Here is a 24132-nt window from a genome sequence, read left to right as displayed (position 1 = left end):
AGAGGAGCAGAGAGGGGAGGCGGGCGACGTGTTAAACTCATTTACTGATGCTAGATTTGCAGCTTCAGAGGAGACGAGAGGTGAGCGTGCAGCAGAGACACAGACTCCCTGCAGAAACTCTGAAATCATGTGTGAAACTCCTGCAGGCTGATGGAGGAGATGTGGCTTGATTAACGGTGTGTGACTGAGATTTAAAGTCAAATAAAACCAAGTCAACCATAAGGAAAACCCATGCTTCTTCATATAGTGCACAATAAAAACAGGCTAAACATGCAAACAGGTATGCTGGTCCGAGGCCAGCTCACCCTCATGCTCATCTGTTAGAGCACCTGAACATCTCAGCAGGTTAATCTTCTTCCTCTCTGCTGTTTATTCGTCTTCGCTTCTCCACGCTCCTGGCTTGAACAAATTTCCCAGTCAGAGATGGATGTGCACACAGGAGACGGATTGAGACCCGGCTGGCGTTACCTCCATGTTTCCATATCATGGACCACTCATGTCCCTGATGAGCATACAGATGCTGCGTGGCTTCCTGTTGTATTGTACTGATCATCCTGGATGGACAACAGATTCCATCTGAAGCAAGCGACTCCCTGGACGACAGTCCGGCCGCATCTGAATCATAGATTGATGCAGTTTAGAGCGCTGCTCAGCTGGGTTAGGCCACATATGATGAGGGGAGGGTGAGGGCTGACTGATGCCCAGCACTGATTTGTTTTGAAGTAGCCAGAAGATGTGATGCTGAGGAAAGCATTCCTCCATCTATGTTAAAATGACTTCATCACCACAGATAACTTAGAAGATACATCCGTCCATCCGTCCATTTATCCATACTATCATCTTTAGGTACAGTCAGAAGTGGGCAGCTACTAGAAGGTAACTTCATGAATATACCAGTATTGGTAGTGGTCATGGGTTACACAGTGTTGTAGTGGGTATCACTGCTGCCTTGCAGCAAGAAGGTTTCAGGTTTGAATCCCGGCCCATGGTCTTTCCGCATGGAGTTTGCATGTTGTATGTGAGTGGGTTCTCTCCGGGTACTCTGGCTTCCTCCAGCAGTCCAAAAACATGACTGTTAGGTTAATTGCCTCCCCTGGGGTGTAAGTGTGTGTGTGAGTGGTTGTTTGCCCGCTTTATTTCTGTGTTGCCATGCGATAGATTAGCGACCTGTCCAGGGTGTACGCCGCCTCTCGCTGATTTACAACTGGAGATCCATCTCAACATGCGACCCCAGTAGTGGTACTGATATGCCCTTTTTACTTCTACTTGAGTAAAGCTTCTCTACCCATCACCAGTAACTTTTAGGAATAGAAAAAAAAATTATGTTTAAATTAAAAACTGCACAAACCTAAAGTTTATTTCAACATGAGATTTTCTATCTGATCTGTGCCATTTAAAGGTCACATGGTAATATAGTATATACTTGACTTTTACCATGTTCTAATATAAATACATAAATTGCTCAATAAAATGAATTTCATGTTAAAAAGATGTGATTAAGAAAGGTTTTTTATTTCATTTTGAGATGAATTTTAAAATACTAGAATTTTAGAGGTTTTTCCTTTGTAGGGACTAGTGTCACTCACCAGTTTGCTCTCTACTAACTTAACCTCACAGCATTCAAACCCGACCCTTAGGAAGCCTGTGGAAACACTTCGGTATTCCTTGCTTCTGCTTGAGTTATGAGATACAGTGGTCAGAATAATGTTTAAAAGGCTAACACATTAACTTGGCATTAGCATGGATACAGTAAGCACAGGATTGCAACCTTCCATAAATAAAAATATGGGCCACATCCGGTCTGCCCTCCTGTTATGGGGGTGAAATCAAAATTCCAGTTTGGAGCATCATGTCCTGTGTTCTTTAACGAACCAATAAGCGACATGATTTTTCCTGTATTTCCATAAATGTCCAATACACACGTCTATCACACATATTAACACTAAATCTGAAAACAATCATCAAGATGAATCTCAGTAAGAATTAAAGCCAAACAATCTCTCCTTGCGATATCTGAGGATCTTCTAACTCTGCACCTGCCATCATCATAGATGCCTAAATAGACTTTCACAAACCTGTCCAATGCTAACTCCAGCCTATCTGTGCTACTGGACAGCAGAGGAATTAGAGAGTCCATACAGGGACCAGTGTTACTACCTGATCTGTATCGGTGGCATGATCTGCACCATCAGCTCATCTTTTGTATGCGTAACCAGAATGCATGGAGGACACGTCTGATGGCGCTTTATTAAAAAAAGGCAGAAATTACTTTTTTCTCTCTCCCCATTTATAATGATCACACAAAATACAACATATAAAAGGTTAATTTTAAGCATGTCTGATGATTTCAAGGAAACAGTATGACGGAGAGAATGTAAAGCACATCAAATTCTCTCAGAAATGTTGTTAAATAGTTTTTGTATCATGTAGTTTAGCATTCTTTAACTATTTAAGGATAGAAATAAGAACGTTCAGTTTCCTAATCACATAATTTATGGCAACCTTGATGAATATCTACTTGTGTGTGCACAAATGTGCTGATGGAATGGATCATGCTTCTGGTATAGATCAGCTGGTGATAACCAGTCTAGGCATGCTGGTCACCAGCTAATGTAGGTCAGTATTCTCCTTCTCAGTTACAAGCTCTGCCTTCTCATTTTCTAGCACTAACTGCTCAGTTACCGGCGGCAGCCTATCATTGATCAGATCAGTAGCTTGCATGGAAATGGATGAGAATGGAATGGATTTTGTCTGTCTGAGTACATGGTTTCCTAATCAATAAATATTTCTTATCATTGTATCTGAACTGCCTTTTTACTGAATAATTCTGCAGTTCATTAAGTCATTTTTACAATATGTTGAAGTAGTTCTACTCTGTTTTCGAGGTACTCTACCTACCAAAGGACGTAGAAAATGCAGAAAAAGGTCAAAACAAGCATCAGCTTAAACACATGGGGGCACTTCTTTAAAAGCTGAAGGTATCAGAGGTCAGAGCAACTGCATATAAGAAGATCTCTCATGGTGTCCTCCAATGAGGACAATCTTAATCTGAGACGTCCCACCTGAGAGCTCCAGGTAACTGGTTTCTCACATCCTTTCTGTTTCTTCCCTGGCGAATCATCTATGAGCTGTGATTGGATGGTTTATCCTCTCACATTTAGCCTGTCAATCAGCCAATAATAACCTGTGCCTCAAAGAAATAGGCCCTCTCACCTGGCGAGTTGTTATTTTCAGGAACAGCAGCTAAAAAAGCCCTGCAGAAATGACTAATTACTCACCATTAGTTCCACAGGTCCCTGAAGTGGAGCCATGCTCTTAGAAATATGAAATGTGTCTCTGCTGAAGGAGATAAAGTCCCCTGACAGAGAGTAATCTCCTACTGCTGTCTAAGAAAAGGCCTTAAGTTAAAGAAACTGGCTCTTTTAATGTCATGTTCAACAGGTGGGTCCTACTGCACAAAGTGAAAACTCTCGGCTACTTCAATACAACTTATTCAAAAGGTTAAAGAAAAGTGCAGGTTACTCCACCTTACAGGTTACTCTCACTGAATCTTAAAACAGCTTTTCTTGCTGCTAACAGAAGCTTCTAGAATCCTGTCAGACAGTATTACCAGCACTTACTAGAAATACCACGGTACGAAAAATAAACTGCTCCAACCACTTGTTTTTCAAAAGCAACAACAGCAAAGAAAGAAGAAAACCTAAGGATGTGTTTATACCAAAATTAGCTAAACTTATATGAAGCTAATAATATTGAAAAAACAAAACAAAACAGAAGTATCTGGAGGTCCAGTTGGAGCCAACAACCCCAAAGATGAGCATCTACCAACCTAGGAGAGACCAAGCAGCCATGTTTAAATCAGACCAGGGTTTTTACTATTAACTTTCCCATGTTGGTAAAATAAATAAACATAATGTTGCTGTTCTGCCTGTGTGCACTGGTGGCCGGTCCCTTCCCCTTTAAGCATAGGTGTCAAGTAACGAAGTACAAATACTTTGTTATTGTACTAAAGTACACCATTTAGGTATCTAAACTTTACTCCATTGCTTATTTTTCTTCCTACTTCTGACCTCTACTCATTTTCACAAAAGTATCTGTAATTTCTATTCCTTAAATTTTTAAAACAAATGTTACTCATTACTCTTGGCTTCGGTTTAATGTTTATAAATATTTATTTCACGTCATGTGTGCCATCCAATGCAGATCATTGCTGCCATCCACATCTAGTGAAAACTAGTGTAATTGGATGAGTCATATAACGCAAACACTCATTGGTTAGCTAAAGGAAATCATCAGAAGGAGGCAGGTGTTCTTCAAACTGCAAACATGAATTGTCTATGCCATGCTACAATGTTGGATTCAGAAAAAGATGTTGAAATGTCTGAAAGGTCGGACACAGACGAGAGCGTATCAGGAGATGGAGACCAACAAGACCTCCCTCATCCTTGGCCCTATCTCAAAGAATTTTTAAAAATAGTCATAAAATTGAGCTTTTAAATCATACAGTGGCATCTGGCTGTTTTTTTTAAAGGTTACTGTATACTTTTATACTTTAAATAGTTTTTTGAGCACATACTTTTTCACTTTTACTTGAGTAAAGAGGTCAAGTTGATACTTCAGGTTGCCACCACTGCCTTTAAGACACTGTGTCTAATCATGTGACTCCTACGATCCAGTTAGAAGTTTAAACAATGAACATTATTCTCACTGCATGTTCAGTTTGGTGGCACCAAAATTACGCCATAGATACACGAAATGTAAAGTTTGCATGAAAACTGTCTAGACGACCCAAAGTAACACATCCAACCTCCACCTCCTACAGCACAACCACGCTGTTGAGTTCAAAGATGTGCAAAATGCTCCATTACCTTTGCTAAAAAATGTTTGCAACAGAGGTAACATTTTTCTCCTACCTAATGAGACAATATTGAATGTTTAAACTTGAAAATGTTTAAACTTGATTGAAAGTAATATGTAATATGATTTATTCAATAAATAAATTACAAATAGATCCGTTGCATTTCCTGCATATGCCTTTATTTCTGATAGAAGAGCTGCAGCATTTATCATGCAATTATTTTTATCAAGGTAAAACTGCCCAATGTATCGTGATAACGATTTGAGGTCATATTGCTCAGCCCTAGTTTTTACCCTTTAACCCCTCCAGACTCTTTATTAAGATTTCCGTTTCTGCCGCTGACACTTCCATTTTTTAACATTCTTGAACTTTCATTCTTTGCATCATCATATACTAATATTAAGCCTGAACAGATGGCCTGCAGACAAAACTCAGGGATATAAACCTTTGTTTACCATAGGAACTCATGGGACACAAGTAAAGAGGAAGTGAGGTAAAATGTTGGTATTAATCATGTTAAATCCTCCAGTTTGATTATAGTGATGAATTCCTGTTAGATTTAGTGTCAGCCTGTCAGGAGTTTTTTCCAGGTCACCTGAGAGGTTCTGGAAGGCCGGCGTTTCCTGTCAGTCACAATTCAAAGTTAATGAAGCTTCGGTGAGCATGGATGAAGAGCGAGGCATGACACCTCATGAAGTTGCACAGGTGAGAGGTTTTAAATCACGCCTGAAACTGGCTGCCTGAGAACATCTGCTGCTGGTAAATTTGGGCCATCAGACAGATGGGAGCTTTCAACGTGACACCCTGACGGGGAAAAAGGTGACTCAAATTCAGGAAAAAACACACCACAAACATACAGAAAAGCAAACATGAAGCAATAATATTTTTAGATTTTCATATAATGGAAAATGATCTTATTGAAACTTTGATTTCAGCTACGTCTTTTCAACTGAATTGGGAAAAACAGCAATGCTTTTAAAATCTGATTTGAAATAAAAAGTATACAAATATAGGAGGAGAACAGCAATAATGCATCGAAAATCAGTTTCAAGTGAAATAAACTGGTAATGATGCATTGGGTCAGTGGTTTAGATGGAGGATTGTTCTCATTTTTCCTCTTTGAGTGGAGCCATAAAAGACGAGCAGCTCCTTGTGTTTCTGTCAGCTGCTGCATGGTGGCCGATCTGCAGCCGCTTACACCTAACTGCCTCCATGTGTTACTCTGACAGTAATTAAACAATAAAAATTCAGAAGTCAATTAGTGAACAGAGCTGTAGATTAAAGGAGCAGAGACAGCGCTGCTGAAGGGGGAGGAGCTGAGGGAGACGGATCTAGGCTTTGGACTTTTACTTAAACCTACAGATTCAGGCTGGACAAGATCCTGAATCTATAGGTTCTTGTCAATCCCAAACCTATAACCGATCTGGATCTTTGACCTCTGAGAAACAAAACAAAAAGGAACAAACATTTTCTTATCTGAAAACAGAACGGAACTTTCCATATCAGAACATTTCAACTTTACAGGCTGGTCCAAAGAGCAGTGCGGTTCCTTCAGTAAACAATGACCTGTTCAAGTGGAGGAAAGAACTGCTTAATCTCAGGGAGCTCCTTGAGGGATTTAGGCGCCCACTCTGGAAAATGTCTGACAAGAAAACAGCATGCCGAGGATAGATAAGCAGAACATCACAGAAATTCAAAGCAGCTCAGAACTGGGTCACAAAAAAGACCCTAGCAACAGAATAGAAGTTTACCTCCAAAGGATCGGGCAGGAAAACATCTCAGAATCAAATTAACCTAAAAGAACTACCAGAAATTTTACTGGGATGTCAACAAAGAAACCCCCCAAATTCCTTTTACACACAGCATTAGGTTTGGTACTGATTTGATGTCATTCAGGTCCACTTTGGTACTACTACAACTATTCCTGTCCATTGGATCTTTTCCCAAGGAAAGAACAAATTCTGATCTGACTGGACCATCCTGGTTTTATCTCTCTTCCTTTCCTGTCATCTGACTCTGACTTCATCATCTAAGTTTCCCTCCTCTGGTGTCTCCTGGGCCCCGAACCTTAGGTGCAGCTGCAGGCGGAGCGAGGAGCCGCTGTGGGGATGCAGCAGGTCGAAATTAATGAGGGAGCCTGGAGGTATTGACTTTCCTGGGAAAACACAGCTCTCTGAAAATCAGCGGCCAAGCGCTGCAATAACTTAGCACCCATCGATCCCACAACCTCCCGTCTCCTCACCCGTCCTCCCCCATCGGGCCTCATCGATCTGTGCTAGAACAAGCTCCAAGGCGCTGGCGTCGACCCGGCAGCTCTGGCTGACCCGTTGCACATCAACTGGGAGACTGGGAATTGGGGTCTACACACACACCATTTAGTACCGTGGAATACGACGTAGTACTTCTATCAGGATCATAATCCTCTTTGATACACGATACTGCACTGCAGAAAAACCCTGAAAACTCCATGTGGAAACATCCTAATTTATGGATCGCAAGAGCGCTCATTTGGGTATCGAACCTTCTTTGTTACCAAGCAACAACCAGTCTGTTGATCTGCTGTCCATAATTGGTCTAAACAGCTTGGCACAGCGAGAGGAAGCTTGTTTTTTTTTGCCTGGGAATGTGGATAAACCCAGCGTAACGACTGAGAGTTGTAGATGATGAGCAGAAAGCTGTAGGATGAATCCGTTTAGCTTCATCTCTTCTCTCAGGCTTCTTGTCATTCTCCGGAGCACTTCTCGCCTTCGGCCAGTTTCTCAGAGTGAAGCTGCGGGATCAAATCCTCAAGCTGCTTTAAGCCACGGGGAGGAAGAGAGTCGGGAATGTGGGAAACACTCGGATCTCACTGCTCATCACCTCCAGCTGCACCTGAGAGGCTGCTGAAGGAGGAGGGAGAAGGAAACACTGCTTATCTGTGCATGGATTTTACACATAATGCGGATTCCTGGCATCTGATGGAAGACCATGTGGTCATCTTTGGACTGTGGGAACCCAGTAGATCTTTCGTTATCAATTTGATTGAAACGTTAACGAGCAAGAGCTCCATCCACCCGGGGTATAACGAAAACTCTGATCAGGAACATCTGATCATTTCCAAGGAGCCTACCTCCTCTAAGATCAGCCTGAAAGTCATGAAGAACCTCTGAAGCCACGTAAAAAGTCCTCTTGAGGCCTCATATATCTTCTAAGGAAGCCATAATCCTGCAGGTACACCATTTAGAAGACACATCTGAGGCCTGGAGCTGTGTGTTGGGGACTCAAGTCAAATGATGGAGAACTGGATGTGAAGATAGGATGTGGTCTCTAGACCCAGTCAAAATCTGAGGGATCATTCCAGTTCACATGTACATAAAGCTAGTGAATTTAAGTGAATGACTACATTTTGAAGACCAGCCAGGGAACCTGAATTCAGAACTCCCATTGAGAAGCCAAAGTCCTAGAAACCTGTAGAACTACTTGCATTTACAGGCAGAGCTAATTTGCAGTTCTTATACTTTTGCTATCTGTTTTTTTCAACTTTAAGCAGGTAGCAAATACATTTCTATGGCAACAGCTGATGGAGAAGTGGACAGAAAAAAAAGGTGAGTTGTTACATCGCCTGTCTGGTAGATGATGATGTTTGATAACGTCTGAACGTTAAGCACTTAGTATGACAGAGACGGAGAGAGTAGGACCGACACCTCGACTAGTTTTAGGAGCCCTTCAACACCAAACTGTCTGCCACAAATCTACTGTGACCTTTCTATGCTTATCGATTGAAGAAAAATGAATTTCCTCATATTCTATTGTTTTAGAAAGCTCTTGTTAACCTTTTACTTTTTTTCAAGACCATACAAATAAGACAATGGTATTTTATTTTCTTGTGACTCTATTTTTCCTGGTCTTGATAGGTTGTTGAAGCCTCACCAGGAAAACATTGAGGTTCACTTCAAGAACTAAATATCCAGGTTTAAAACTCATCCTGTGTTCTCCAACCTTGTGAGAACAGACCCCAAGACCCTCTGGAAGAACGCCCAGAAGATCACCTTGAAATTTATCAGACTGATTTAAAACAGGGTCTGGAAATCTTATAGAATGAACTTTTTTCCATCAAAGTCTTTGTTCCTTCTTCTTTTAGGTGGTTTCAGTACCCTGGGAGGTTAGATTCCTGAAACAGGACGATTTGCAACAAGATAAGAAATAAATGTATTTCAGGGTTTACTGTACTAATTATACATTCATTTCTGACTGTGGAAGTTTTTTCGATTTAGTTTTTGTCGTGATTTTATTTATTTTATTTTGTCAGTTAGATTGTAACACAGAAAGAAAGAAATGTTCTGTTCCATCCTGGATGTTTCAGATTTGGCTCCAAACTGATGTGAACGCCATGTTTAACCCGTTTGACAGGTTGCTAAGAAGCAAGCAATCCTCCAGCAGCAGCAGCTCTATTCAAACCTCTCAGTTCCGTCTTTCTATCTGGGACAAGGATCACAGATTAGCATTGCAAAAGGAGGCGGACGGTGCGTCCATTGTGACCGTCCATCTTTGTGAGCCGTCGGAGGAGGCGGCGCTTCGACAGAGATGATAAACGGTGTTAAACAGACATCCAAACACGCTCCCCTCCATCGTGGCCTGACGCGTTGACATTTACTTATCGCACCAAACAGCCCTCCATCTGACCTTTCTGCTACTTTGAATGACATCTGGATCTTCTGAGGGAATAATCGGAGGCAGGAACAGCTCCGATCTGAGAGGAAGATACGGCTGACAATGAGTCTGAAGGGCGAGGGTAGAAAAGAGGGAAGAAACTCTGGGGAACATGTTTACTGAAGCCAACAACCTCAGAACTTAAACCAGGGAGGAGGTCTAGAACTTCCAAAATACAGCAGACACCAGAAGGAAGAGAAGCTGGAGGCCTCGGGTGGAACCCAGGAATGAAAACCAGAGAGGAGTTCAGAAGATCTGCAGCTTAATCAACATCCAGCCTCCAGCTGTTGGAGAAGATTCACCTCTATGTGCTATCTGAGGTCTTCTCCATCTGTTGGCTACTCTGAGTTTCTCGGTTACTCTTTAGTTTCCGCTCTGGACAGATGTCCCACAACATTGCATCAGGAAACAACTAAACATTCAGCTACACTCAATTCAGTTCAATTCCATTCATTTTATTTACATAGCACCCATTAACCACACATGTCAAAGGACTTTACAGAGACAATTCAACCAGATCATAAAGTCAAACTGCTTCAAAGTTTTCTATCTAAGGAAAACCAGTTGATTGCATCGACTCATTGACTCGAAAGGCCCAGAATAGTATTGGGCGCTTGAGAGCTGAGCAAAATGTTTATTAGGAACCCTGAACATTAGGTTATTCAGAAACGCTATTTCTTTCCAGTAGAACTTCACTTCAAAAAGACATCTAATGTGTCTCTCTGAGGTCAGATCTTCTTGAGTCAAACAGGCCTTAGGGTCAGATCCACACAGCCCAAACAGGCCGCTTTAAACCTTTTTAAGGTCAGAATTAAAATAATCAGATGAAATCAGAAAATGCACTCTTTACATTTCTACTGACCCTCAACACAGTCTTACAGTTTCATCACCTGAGATCTCTTCACTTGCCCATGTAAATTCTCAGTCAGCTGGGTCATAGCAACCACAAAACAGGCTTTAATTGGGAGGTAAGCAGACCTTAGATCAGTTTTTGAAAACATTTTGACACCTATGTTTTTATTACCGGTAATTCAGTAGCTGATGTACTTAAGCATATTGTAAGTAAAATTAAAATGAAATAGCCACCTATTGTTTTTCTAGATTGTTGGAGGCTTTTGTTGTGCATGGGCTATGTGATTGGCCTTTTGAATCATGGTGGGAGTGCGTCTGTTATTTATGGAATGAGTTCAATGACTGAATTGTAGATGCTCGGAAGCTGAAACCGTTATCAGCTTCGTCACATGAATGGTTGTGCTCCAGTTAGCAGCTTACTGAAGACAGCTTACCTGTGTAAACGAAGCGTCCTGGTGCTCCTTTGCAGAACTGTTTGGACTTATAGGACAGTGTGACCTCCACAACACCAGGGATGTGCCGAGGGGGAGTCTGAACCCGGATGGCGTGGGGTGTGATCAGCTGCAGAAAGAAAAGAAGTATAGATGTTTAGAGCAGCTGTAACCGACCCTTTATCGTCAGACATTTTCTTTATAAACAATGCAGAGCAGCAACAATTCAAGAGAAATATAGAATGTTCCCAAAGAGAAAAAAATAAATATAGCTGGTGGTGACGCTCAGGTGAGATGGGTTCTGGTTTCACATTGTTCCACTTTTAAGGTCGTTAACATTTCATCCATATCAAGCGGATGTTCCTTCTCTATTATGTTGGGTTTATGGTGTCTGGTTCATGTCTGTCTAAGATCAGAACTTCATAAGCTTTTTTTTTAACATTTTATAGGATAATTGAGTTAATAATAGAAAGTGGACATAACTAAAAAACTTTGTCTTCCTTATTAGAACCATGCGTCAGTGCGCAGCTTTCAGCACCATAGCTCATGGACCCAAATGTTCAGCACTAACCACTAAAATCCTATCATAAAACCTGTTTTGGATTACAGAACCTTTATATCATTTTTTAAAGCCCTAGATAAATGGACCACCCAGCTGAAAGCTTCACGTTCCGCCTTCAGCTCATTTGAAGCTGTTAGGGAGCAGAATCACATTGATGTTCTGCATGTTGTTCCGTCTTTGAAATGTTGGACACTTTTTTAGCAGATCATGTAGATCTTCTGGAGTTCTGGTCAGGTAGAACTTGAGATGTTAAAAAAAGCAAACTTGTACCAGATAGGAAAATAGTTAAGTATGAACACCTTCCTTCAATCTGCTGGATGAACATCTGGAGCTGAGCAGAGAGAGACAACCCATCAGACGGTATCGCTCCTTCAGCCCTCCAGCAGGAGATTCTTCTCCCATCCAATCTGGGTAAACATGCGCTGCAGCCTTGTGTCAGGCTTCAGAGAATGTGCGCTCGCCGCCTGACGACGGTGATCAAAGCAAACGGCTCCGTCAGCTGTGTGTGATGTGATGATTTGGGGCCAAACATTGTGCGAAGGTAGATCTTAGCTCCTTCCCCCACCAGGTGTTCCGCTCTTCTGGACCAGCTTCAATATTTCATGCAGAGCTGTATGCGCAGCACCTCCTGCAGCTCAGCCTATTTCATATCTGCATATTTTTTCGTGGATGTGCAGATGCAGGTGATGACAATCATAAGACTTCTTAACCTTTCTTCTGGTTGATTAAAATATCTGTTTTATTCTTGAAATCATGAAACTGTTAAAGCTGATATTGATCCATGCGGAGCTCCATGACAGTTTCACCTTTTTTTGGTAAACTTGGCATTGAAAGCCTATAAAATATTTAGTAGATAGCTGGGGGCCTGTTTCAGCAGCTCCTGTATTTTATTCCTACTGTCTTTAGACTAGTTTTGAATAAATCTAAACTCTTCCATATGTCAATTTGCTGCTGAGACACCTGAACCCACCCACCGCAGTTGAGGAGATTTCAGTTCTGTTTTATTATTTTTATTTCAATCAGTCCCACAAAATCAAAAACATATTTATCTTCTTTGAATTAAAATCATCCTTTTAAACTCTTCTTTGTTTTCTAAACAGCCAAAATTTAATATGAGTTTTTAATACAGTAGAATCCCAGTTACACTGAGCATAGTTAGGACTGTTTCCATGTATCCCGCTGATACTGATGCCGTTCTTGCCTGGAATTTGAACGGATTTGTGGGACAGTTCAATATGACTCAACAGACAGTTCTAGAAATACAGAAACCTCTAGAGAAAAAAAACCCACAAAGACAGAGAGCATGCCGCAGAAATCATGCAACATACGGAGACATTGGGACAGGAATCTGACCTCGCTCCAGACCAGCATTGTGCCGAAGACAACCTGCAGGCCGTCAAAGAAGTTGTCTCCGATGAGGATGACCGTGGCGCCGCCGGTGGTCCAGCCTTCACTCGGACTGATGGCTTTGATGCAGGGAGTGGCTGCTTCGAAACACACAGAGACAGTAGCAGCATAAGCGACTGCTACACATTCAAATTCATACGGGCATTGGAACATTTGAAGTTGTGGGACAGCACTTTATAATCTGACTGCTTAAAACTTTAGCCAGAATTAGCAGAAACATTGTTCTGGTCCACAGAGACTCAGTTACTAACACATGCAAAAAGATTGTTTTTTCCAGATCAATATCAGCTGCTCCACATAAACAGGTCTGGGCAGACGGACGAACCAGCAGCTACAAGGAAGCGGGATATTTCTCTGTAGCTTTATGGCCGTTTTCCCGGAACAATACATTTTATTGGGAGGATGATCCCGACGTTCCGGTCAAAGCTCCATGAGAAGTGATCTATAAAGCTGCAGTCAGAGGCTCCAACTCTCAGTGGTTTTAATGGAGAGACGTGTTTCTAATGGAGGACGTTATAGAAAAACTGGAGTTTAATTAAGTTTTCCAGCTTTGCAGAAGCTAAGACCATTCAGAACCATGAGAGGCCAGCAGCAAACACATATTTCCCAGCTCTAAGAACATGTTCTTTCGAATGTTCCTGTTACCAAACTACACTATTAATGTTATCAAGATTAAAGATGGAGAAAAAAGTTTTAATTCAGGGGACTTTAAAAGGCCCCAAACTCCAGGGTCCTTGTTGGGGATCAAAACAAATGTCGCAGCTGCTGCAGAGAGGAGTAGCGGACTGCCACCTCCTCACTCAGTCCTGCTGCTTTTGTTGGAGCTGTAAACAAAAAGCCCCCGAGGGGAGGGGGGTTATCTGTGAGCGCCTGCAGACAAAGCCAGGAGCAGATGTTGGAGCTTTTATCGCTTCTGAAAACATCCCAGTCTGGAAGACATGAAAGACCCTGGGCTTCCTGCAGATACAGCTCTGGAGTGTAAACAATGGGCCCCGTTTGGCCCCTGCAGGACACTATGGGCATCAGCCAGTGCTCTCAGGGCTGAACACTCAGCTCCTGAATGCTAAGCAGGCAGTTTGATGTAGTTCCTGAACACCTCACAGGTGACAACCACCATGGAGTAGATCTCTGACAGATTAGTGTCAAGGAGTGTTTGGTTTAGAAGCATAGTAGTGCCAGACGTTGGGGGACAGATACCATATGCTAAAAGGAAGGTTGATTCCACCTAACTGGAGCTGCAGGTGGGTTAAACCAAATAAGAGGGCGACTTCAGAGACTTCAGCTGTTGACAGACCCAGTTAAACTTTGCCGCTAGAAGATTTCTGATCAGCAGTCAGGAACAGATATAGGAGTCTAAACTCTATAACTTCACTCTAATCTCAGGTTAATGTGCAGAGATTGGCTACAATATACTTCTTCAGCCCAAACTGACTTCAGCTCAGGTAAAAAGGTCCTGTCACAGAACGGAGGGTTGAAGTTGAGACAACAGGTCATGAGGCTGTTATAAAGCTGCAAGGGGGATATATATGATAGAGAAAATGGCTGCTGCTATCCAGTCTTCTGGTTATCATCATCCCGAGTCCTTCTAATCTCAAAATCCATTTGATCAGAAAAAACGGATGCCGATAACAACATCAATACATAAGATTAATTTGTAAGATGGTGACACAGAACTTCACTCTGGGATATGATTTAAAACCACATGCCCTGTGATCTTACTGGGTAGGACTATGATGTTCAAGGACAAAGTATTGTATAATCAGGGCTCTGATTTACTCTTGCTGACTAGGTTGAAGTTTTAAGAACAGAGGATGCTATTATGAAGAACTAGCCATCTGCTAAAAATCTATGGGCTCTGTGCTTTTGAATTAGTCAACTGGAGCAGTAGGATGGTGTATTTTACTGCATGTCTCAGAGGGGTGGTGTTAACGTCAGAGACCTGTATAATGGTCTGCAGAAGGATGTAAATAGAAGACAGTCGGTAAGTTAGGTTCAAGAACAGTTTAACTCCATCAGGTTTAAGGATCATATAAATTACAGAATATTTGACAGACTCCTCCCAGCTGATGTGTTGTAGTTTGCTCAAATCAACTTCACCTTTAGCGGGAGGAACCAAAAACTCTCAAAGGGAGTTTTTTTGTTTTCTTTTTTTCTAGGCTGAATGAGCGAGACTGTTCAAACAAAGCCAATTTTGAGAAAGCTCCACTCTGATGGCTCCAGGTCAAATCAAATTTTACAGGTTTCAGGATGAGGAAAAGGGGTTTTCAATTTTTATCCTTCAGAGAAAAGATTGCAGCAAAGCTTCAGGAGTCAGTGTCAAGTTTCAGCATGCAAACATAGTTCAACACTGGGTTTTATTAGGATGGTTTGGACCCTGAAAGAAGGGAGCATTTAGTTCTGCATGAGAATCAAGTTTGGGGTCAAGATGATCAGAACCTAGAATCAGAACATCAGAGAAGTTTGAGCAGACATAAGGTTTTTCTGGACCTCAGAATCTCTGATGGCTTACCTTCAGAGGGGTCCAGACGTCGTGCCCGGCGGCCATGTTTGGAGTTGTTATGGACGAACATGTTGTCTGAGACGGCCAGCACATGACCGTCCACATTGACTGTAGTAGACACCACCACCTGATGGAACAACAGCACAGTTAGACTGAAGAGGTGGGGCTTAATGGACAAAGATTTCTCCTGAACAAATCAGGCGAGGGTCTCACCTGGAACCGCCTCATGTCCCTTGGATTTCCAGCATTTTTCAAACAGTTCTGGTTGCACTTCAAGAAGAACTTCAGGAAGAATCTGAAATAAATCATACAAACATTTAGAAAATTTGTTTAGAGATCAGGTTTGGTTTTCATTCAGGTGGTCCAAAATTAAAACAGGTTCTTTATGAAAGGTGCTGATGTTTACTAAAACGAACTAATCAAGCAACAGAATAAAGAGCATATCATAGAACTAAGTTAGAGAAACATATTTCTTATCCGAGTTCCTTTAAGATAAACCGATCCGTTTGAAATCATGTCAGAACCGTTGAAATTTCTGGCAGAGCTGGTAGCTGGGTCACCAGTGGGCCTTTATGACTGTGTCATCAGGCAGTGACCGAAGCATCCGTCAGTAACCAAGTGTCTTCCTATCAGATGGTGGTGATGAGTCACCATGTGTCTACTGACTCTCTGTCCTGATTGGCTGTTGGGCTTTACTCTAACTGCCTAATTCTACAGTGCTAGAGTCATTTCCATCCCCATGGACTGCATGTTGATCATACTGAGTTTGAATCTTATGGACTGTTTAATGTTAAATTATAACTGGGTTATGTCATTCCAATTCCGCTCCCTGTCAGATTCTGTCAGGGAGTGACCACTCCTTCCCATCCTTACTGATCGTCTCTTTATCTCTCTGCTGATGATGTTATCATTGTCTGGCGGCGTCTGAAAGATGGCCGACTCCTCCTGCAGACCGATAGCACCTCATTAAGAGCCTCCTTCAGCTGATTTACACCCGGGGTTCAAGGCAGCAGAAAAGCATTGATTGTGAATAGATATCAGTGAGGATGAGGGGTAATAACAGCGGGGTGGAGGGGGTATCGGAATGGATGGCTAACTTAATGCATTTCCCAATGCCGTGTGATCTTTACTCATCCATCTCCTCTTCCTGTTCTCCTTTGGAGCGCTTCCCTTTTAATTGCCACATTATCACAATAATAATCCGGGCAGTTAACAAGCAGCAAGGTCGAGACAGACATGTCACATTAACCAGGGGATAACCTCAGGAAAACTCCTCCTCCTGGATCTGCAGCTGGAGCGAGGCATGCTGCATGGATAAAGGAGGAGGAGGATCACCATTGATTTCCTTATCAATCTGAGAAAAACAATATCTTTAAATCTACTATTATCTTTATACTTTGCACTAAATACTATTTTAGTGTTCAGCAAAGAGGGAGATTTTAGATAAGTTATTTTTAGGTGGGTCAACAAGGTCACCGTTTGAAATTCCAGGGTTTAAAGGGACTTTTATTTACTTTGATTTAAGGAAACCTTCTTCCCTGGAATATTTTTTTAATAGCTAGTGTGTCTTGTCTAGAAGAGATAGGTACTGCCCCCTGGTGAATTGATGGATTGATGTACTGACAGACGTAGAGATAAATGGATGGATATTGATGACCTATTTTTTTCTTCAAGGTACAATGGAGGAATCAAACTTTTAAAAAAGACCCGCCCTCTCAACTTAAAAAAAAAAAAGAAAATGCACATGCACAACCCTGTACCCATTGCCGAGAGGGAACGCCTCCTGCAAGAGGATGCATGAGCCCATTTCTCCTTGTGCACGCTGTGTTTAAAAGTTGCTGTTTGCATCGCTCATACAAGCTTACTTTCCAAGATAAATTTTGCAGTTTTCTCACTGTACTGTATGTCAGACTCACCACCGGTAAGTGAAAATCGGGACGCGCATGTAGGATGGCCTTAAGTAAATATATTACCAGACTGATTGACAATTAGGCGGACCATTTATTTAAATGATGCACCCAGAAAAAGAACATCCTCCACTTGACCTTTAAGATCTGATAGCAAAGCATAAGATTCTCTGAAACCCTCAAGGAGAAAAATTACTTTACTCAGGTGAGAAAAAAACTGATTTAGTTTATTATCAACCAGTTCAGTCCTTTTACCTGAGTCAGTTTTACTAGTTTCATCCATAGAGTAAATAAATAATTCAGCAAAGCTTAGAACATTGCAGATTTAAGACAAGAAATGCAGGATAATGAACATTACAGTTCCTCCTAAATCAGGGTTTACCAATCTTTTTTACATGAAAGTTTTCACATCTCCCTTCAACCAATCTTTTTGAGAGATGACAAAAGAAACAGCAGTGACTACATTCCAACAGCAGATTACATTACAGTAACTGCTAAGTTGAGCTCATTTATTTTAGTGTACAAAAGAATTTTAAAATTTCAAGTCAAAATAAAATTTTTATTTAATCTCAGGGCAAATAACCTGATGAATCACACCTTTCTTTTATTCTTGGGCCACACTAATGCAAACACTCCAGGCCAAAAAGTGGTGGTAATGACCCTTAATCTCGATGTTATCCAAGAAGAAGATTAGCAGAATGTATCAAGTTGTGCATCCTTTTGACAAGTGGGAATACATTGAAATCCAGACATGTTACTGAGAGCAGGATCAGTACATAGGTTAGCTTACAACAAACCTAAAGTTCTGGTTATCACCTTTGCTTTACAAACTTTTTTTTTAGATGTATGTCTCATTCATTAAATACAAAACCTTGTAATACTAAGATTAATTTTCCCAAGATGCAGTAATGATTTCACAGATCCAGTGTCTGGCTGGAAAGATCTGGTCCTTTTTTTCAAGTTCATGCATGTCTAAGAAACTAGAAGGTAGGATGAGGATCAGACATATATCAGTCCTGAATGTTTTGAATCCTTTCAAGAAGGCTTGATCTCACTGTGTGTTTCTAACAAATTGGGTGAACTGAGCCTTTGTAGAGAGGTCAGTGGAGCAGGGTGTTTGTGCGTGTGGGTGTGTGTGTGTGTATTGACTGAAAGCTGATCTGCTGCTCTGGAGGCTCTAATGCCCTTTATGGCAGTGAACAGAATAATACGGGAGCTCCATTCAGATGATACTGAGTCCTTCAGAGAGCTGATATGGATCAATACAGACTGAATTAAAACGCAGCTGGAGACAGGACCTGGGACACACACACACACAACCCCACACACACAGAAATACAAGGCTCTGATTCTTCTAAATCTTGGAGTAAATAACGCTGGAAAAAAGAAGATTTTATGACCAAGAGAGTCAAACTCCTTTAGAAAGAGCTAAATCTCAAACATGCAGTTGCTCTTCTTCAACTGATCCCATTAAATGAAACTGGAGTCTGAGCTGCCGACTGGACAGAATGTGAATTAACCGTGTCTTTAGAAGGCGTTAAAGCAGAAAGATCTTCTGAGGTGGTTCAACTCGATGCTTGCTTTATGTTTTTATGGATTCTGGTTTCATTTATCCTCAATACCTCATCTGATCCATTTCAGTTTTTACTCAATAGACCATTTTATCTCGACTGAGATCATAATGTCACTGAATGTTTTTACCAACATTATGGTGCAGAACCCTAAAGAATTCTGATTTACATCTCAACATTTTCCTCTCTAACATATTGTCTTTGGAACTTTACTAACAGGATAGATCCATCCATCCATCCATCCATCCATCCATCCATCCATCCATCCATCCATCCATCCATCCATCCATCCATCCATCCATCCATCCAGGTGGGATTCATCCTGGACAGGTCATAACAAAGAGACACACAACCAAGAAGAAAACACATTCACACCTTTGGACAATTTAATTGTGAACCGTGGAAGCAAACCCACACATGAAAAGAGAAAATACGCAAACTTCATGCATAAAGAAAATTTCTGTTCAGGTTAATAAGGTATATTACTACATTCGTTACTCTCATTACATCTTCCACTACTTCTGCCTGTTTCTTCTAGCCAAACAAGTCAAAAAGATAAAGGGCAGGAATTTCAGTTTAATTCTAAACATCATTCTGGAAAAGCTCCCATCGAATTACCTTTAAAACAATGGCAAGCTTTTGTATCAATGCCAAGCAATTCAGTAATTAATATAAAATGTAATATGGTTATGCTTTTTTTTTTTGTCTTTTTGGGATGACAGTTTGAGGATAAGACTTGGTCTAGCTAATTTGGAGAAGACCACATACATTATATAAGAGTTGGACATTACAGACTTTTAGTCAAACATTACCTTTGGTGTCCTTCAGTAGAGTTAGGAAGTAATTTACATTCCCTAATCAATGGTTGCCCTGTGTTTTTGGAGTTATTTAAGTTTATCCAGAAATTCAGAACAGGAACATTTTCAAAGGAGTTTAATTTTCAACTGGTGTTCACTGCTGAACTATGTTTTGGATACCTAATCTACAAAAATACATTTGGGCAGCTTAAAAATATTTCATAAAAAAAAAAAAAAAAAAAAAAAAAAAGACTTCCTAAATATCATTGCAATTATATTATTCTAAAAAAGCTGTGTTAAATGTCCTTACACTCGTATTAGTAGTTGACTATTCCAAATGGAGCTGCATACTTATGACATGTGGCTAATTTAATTTATAAAAATAGTTTTATGCTTTGTTTAACGTAACAATAATTTCAGGAATTTAGGCCGGGTTTTAATGACATGTGCAGGTTAACATTGTTTTTAGACTGGAAACTGTAAGTGAACAATAGCACACCACCTGCCTTAACCAGTAAGCCTGTAGCCATGCTACATCAAACATGGCTACATACGTCAATTTAGCTGTTGTCACAAAGCCACAGCTAAGAAGCCACCAGATTATCAAACAGTTGTCATATATCCAGTAGCTCAGCGTTTGGGGCTGCTCACTAGCCCAGCAATTAGTCACCACTTTAGCTCTTTAAGCACATCCATTGTAAACCTATCTGTAAGGTTCCATTCAGTTTGTCTATCTAGCTATTTGAGCTAATGCCAAATGCTCTGTTGCTGTCACCCCAGCAGATAACAGCAGAAGAGATCACTCTTTCTACAGCACAGAGGAGCTAAGCTAAACTTCTGCTATGTCCTTTCTTGTAGACAGCCTCCAGTCTAGTCTACTGTCAATGAGAAACCTGTGGCATTAATGGTCCTCCACTTCTTCTCCCATGATGGAAATAGTGTTTGACCTGTTCCTGTCTCTCCTGAAGTACATCATAATCTCTTCTGTTTATAACATTCAGGATTTGAGGATTGTTTTCNTCCTAAATATCATTGCAATTATATTATTCTAAAAAAGCTGTGTTAAATGTCCTTACACTCGTATTAGTAGTTGACTATTCCAAATGGAGCTGCATACTTATGACATGTGGCTAATTATTTATGAAAATAGTTTTATGCTTTGTTTAACGTAACAATAATTTCAGGAATTTAGGCCGGGTTTTAATGACATGTGCAGGTTAACATTGTTTTTAGACTGGAAACTGTAAGTGAACAATAGCACACCACCTGCCTTAACCAGTAAGCCTGTAGCCATGCTACATCAAACATGGCTACATACGTCAATTTAGCTGTTGTCACAAAGCCACAGCTAAGAAGCCACCAGATTATCAAACAGTTGTCATATATCCAGTAGCTCAGCGTTTGGGGCTGCTCACTAGCCCAGCAATTAGTCACCACTTTAGCTCTTTAAGCACATCCATTGTAAACCTATCTGTAAGGTTTCATTCAGTTTGTCTATCTAGCTATTTGAGCTAATGCCAAATGCTCTGTTGCTGTCACCCCAGCAGATAACAGCAGAAGAGATCACTCTTTCTACAGCACAGAGGAGCTAAGCTAAACTTCTGCTATGTCCTTTCTTGTAGACAGCCTCCAGTCTAGTCTACTGTCAATGAGAAACCTGTGGCATTAATGGTCCTCCACTTCTTCTCCCATGATGGAAATAGTGTTTGACCTGTTCCTGTCTCTCCTGAAGTACATCATAATCTCTTCTGTTTATAACATTCAGGATTTGAGGATTGTTTTCACTCAAAGCGGTCTACTAGTTCCTCCATACTCAACTTTTTTCCATCTCTGAAACAACCAAAGACTGCAGACTCGTTTTTTTTCTGCAGGTAAGAGAGCAAGAAATTGTACTAGAGGCCTAAAATATATTTAGGTAACAAATTCATTTTGTTCTGCAGTATCGCAGTAGTCGGATACTGACTGTGAGTGCCCATAGCAGAAATATCAGACTTTTCAAAGATCATTGACATGATCATAAAATACAAAAACTGTTAGTACCATACTTACTTTAGCCTTGACAAGGCTGAGTACTTCCCTGGCAATAAAACTCAAACTCCTCAGTCGTCTCAAACATTTGCTACATTGAGACCTTGCACTAATTCTGGAGGTTTTTCCTGTTCAAAGCAAGTTTTTTCTTTCCACTGTCACCAAATGTTTCCTCAAAAGGACAGATCGATTTAAAGATTGCATTATAAACTGACAGCACTGAATCATGATTCATGTATACCACTGAATATGTACATGTAACTGACTCAAATGTTTATGATTGATTATTGATTATTTCTGTAAATAATGAAAGAGATTCATTATTGTTAATTTTCTCTGTGTCTCTGTGGTATATCCTTTTCTCATTCCTCCGAAGCTGCATCAGGAAGAGGAAACTGAGGCCTCCCTGAGGCCCTGAGCCCCAGCGGCCTGGAGACCTGTTCAATGGTCCTGGCAGGACTGGGAATGAATAGGACCTCAAAACTAAATGTACGCAGAACAAGATGGCTGTGAACGGTTGAGCTTCAGGGCCAGTTTAGCTCTCAGCTTAGGTGTGTGTGTGGGGGGGACTTTTCACCAGCAACCAGATGATGTCAGCCTGACCACACCCAGTTCACTATGGGAAGCAATTACATGGATCTCAGATTACAGGACCCCGATGAACACACACATACAGTGACACACACAGAAACATACAAAACACTGAGACACACTCACACATGCAAACACACACACACACACACACCGCCTTCCTTCCCCTGGAGTCTCTCCCTTATTACACTAACCCAGAAAGAAAAAGCAGCAGAAAAAAAAATCAATATTTCCACAGGAGTATTTTTAAAAGCTGATGTGCTACAGCAAAGCTCGCCCTCACACCATGATCGTATCTCCTCAAAGAGCCGGCAGGCCGCCCGCCGCTGCTCGTTTACCGGCTGACCGCCCGGTGAGCCCCGACCAGCAGGCTGCCGCAGCCGCCACCGTCGCCACCGCCACAGACTCATCTAACGGGTGAGAAAACCCAGAGCGAAGCAGAAGGTGAGAGGCCATCGTGGTTACAATCCTCCCTGGTTAGTCTGCTAACCACCTCGCCGTCACATCTCATCTGCTAGCAGCTAACGAAGGAACCGAGGAGGATCTGTGCACCCAAGCAGCACTGAAACAAAAGCAGCAAGATAGAAAATCAAACAGGCTTTAAGGCAGTTTGTGGTGAAAACCCTGAGAGGAAGAAGCAGCGTCGCCTCATTAGAAGGAAAGTCTAATATTGACTCTGCATGTTGTTGAAACGTCCTCTTCAAATAATTACTGAGCGGCTCAGATGATGCTTATCTGCTGCTAATTAGGATATGAAACAGGATCAGCTTTATGCACATCGTATGATGATTCAACGCAGCCAGAGTGTGTGTCTGGCCTTATTACAGCTGTGAGGGCGTGTGTGTGTGAAGGCCCTCCCCGGCTCGGCTACACACCATCAATAATTCACCAGCCAAGATGGCAATTACAGGACCGTGTACAATCAGACTAAATATTTGATGAGGCACTAAAACAGTCCGAGGAACAGATCTGCCTCAGTGCGTCTCATAAACACAGCAGCTCGGCCTCTATTGTCACAACACATCAGGTCCCCTTCTCCCCCGGACCTCATCCTAGAGCAAAAGCTGTTTATTCTGCTAAAAGAGCCACGCTCAATTCATTTGGTCCGTCTGAAATACTGAGTGCAGCAATTAGGGATTCCAGTAGGCTGCAGGTCGCCATCCGGCCGCCTCGTTTACCGCCGGCTTTAAATGAAGAGGCGTTCAAGGGAGTCATGTTAAATTCATCCCAGGGCCTCTGAGGCCGGAGGGAAGTTTACTTCATCTGAAAATAATCTGACAGAAAATCCATTAAACAGGAAGCTGAAAACGACTCCTCTGTCCTCAGGGACCAGTCCAGCTGGTTGGATCTAAACCGGTATGGTGTTATACCGTAAGTGGCGACCAACAGGATGATTAAAATCGTCAGATATATATATAGATATATATATATAATTTAATCATTCAAAACCCCCAAATTCCCTCCTGTTTTCCTCATAATGACAACCTGAGAACACAACCCAGCTTCCGCCAATCAGATCATCAGATTTAAAGGACTACAGGAACATTGAAATAAAACAGAACCATCAGAACATGGACTACCAGTCTCAAAGCCATCAATCCACCTCAGACTCTCACAGTCTCTGCTGCACTTTATTACTTATAATTAGACCCCAAAAAATAATTGCTCTTGTCCATTATACTGGGAAAGCCTTTAAGCACCAAACTGATCTTCCTCATTTACTCATTTATGGTCCCCTGCATAAATAACGGCGATAAAGACCGTTGTTATTCTGACTCAGTCAAAGTATTTTTCCTAGACTTAACTTCTGAAACAACCTTAGTTTAGCTGAGTCTTTTTTTTTTTTTACCCAACTCCCAGATATCATCACTCTGCTTCGGCTTCACCAAGACCAGCCCAGTTGTTCCCTATTAACCCTCCCTGCACCCCAACGCCATCC

The 24132-nt window shown here is 41.4% G+C and overlaps 1 protein-coding gene across 4 annotated transcripts in view; it reads right to left on the bottom strand.

Annotated features, from left to right (window-relative positions):
* LOC107082714 (transcription factor COE3-like) overlaps positions 1-24132 on the bottom strand; it is a 119333-nt gene that overhangs the window by 28600 nt on the left and 66601 nt on the right. For 3 of the 4 annotated variants that reach the window (XM_015371514.1, XM_015371513.1, XM_015371516.1), the window contains 4 exons: positions 15513-15594; positions 15309-15426; positions 12746-12879; positions 10834-10960 (listed from right to left, as the gene is read on the bottom strand). In XM_015371514.1, coding sequence (XP_015227000.1) covers positions 10834-10960; positions 12746-12879; positions 15309-15426; positions 15513-15594 — 461 coding nt within the window. The remainder of the gene's footprint in view (positions 1-10833; positions 10961-12745; positions 12880-15308; positions 15427-15512; positions 15595-24132) is intronic. The other variant, XM_015371515.1, reaches the window with a different exon arrangement.

This window comes from Cyprinodon variegatus, unplaced genomic scaffold (genome assembly GCF_000732505.1).
Source record: "Cyprinodon variegatus isolate N-32 unplaced genomic scaffold, C_variegatus-1.0 Scaffold59, whole genome shotgun sequence".
Classification (NCBI taxonomy): Eukaryota; Metazoa; Chordata; class Actinopteri; order Cyprinodontiformes; family Cyprinodontidae; genus Cyprinodon; species Cyprinodon variegatus.
Note: the sequence above shows the minus strand (reverse complement) of the source record. Positions and strands in the feature narration are given on the sequence as shown.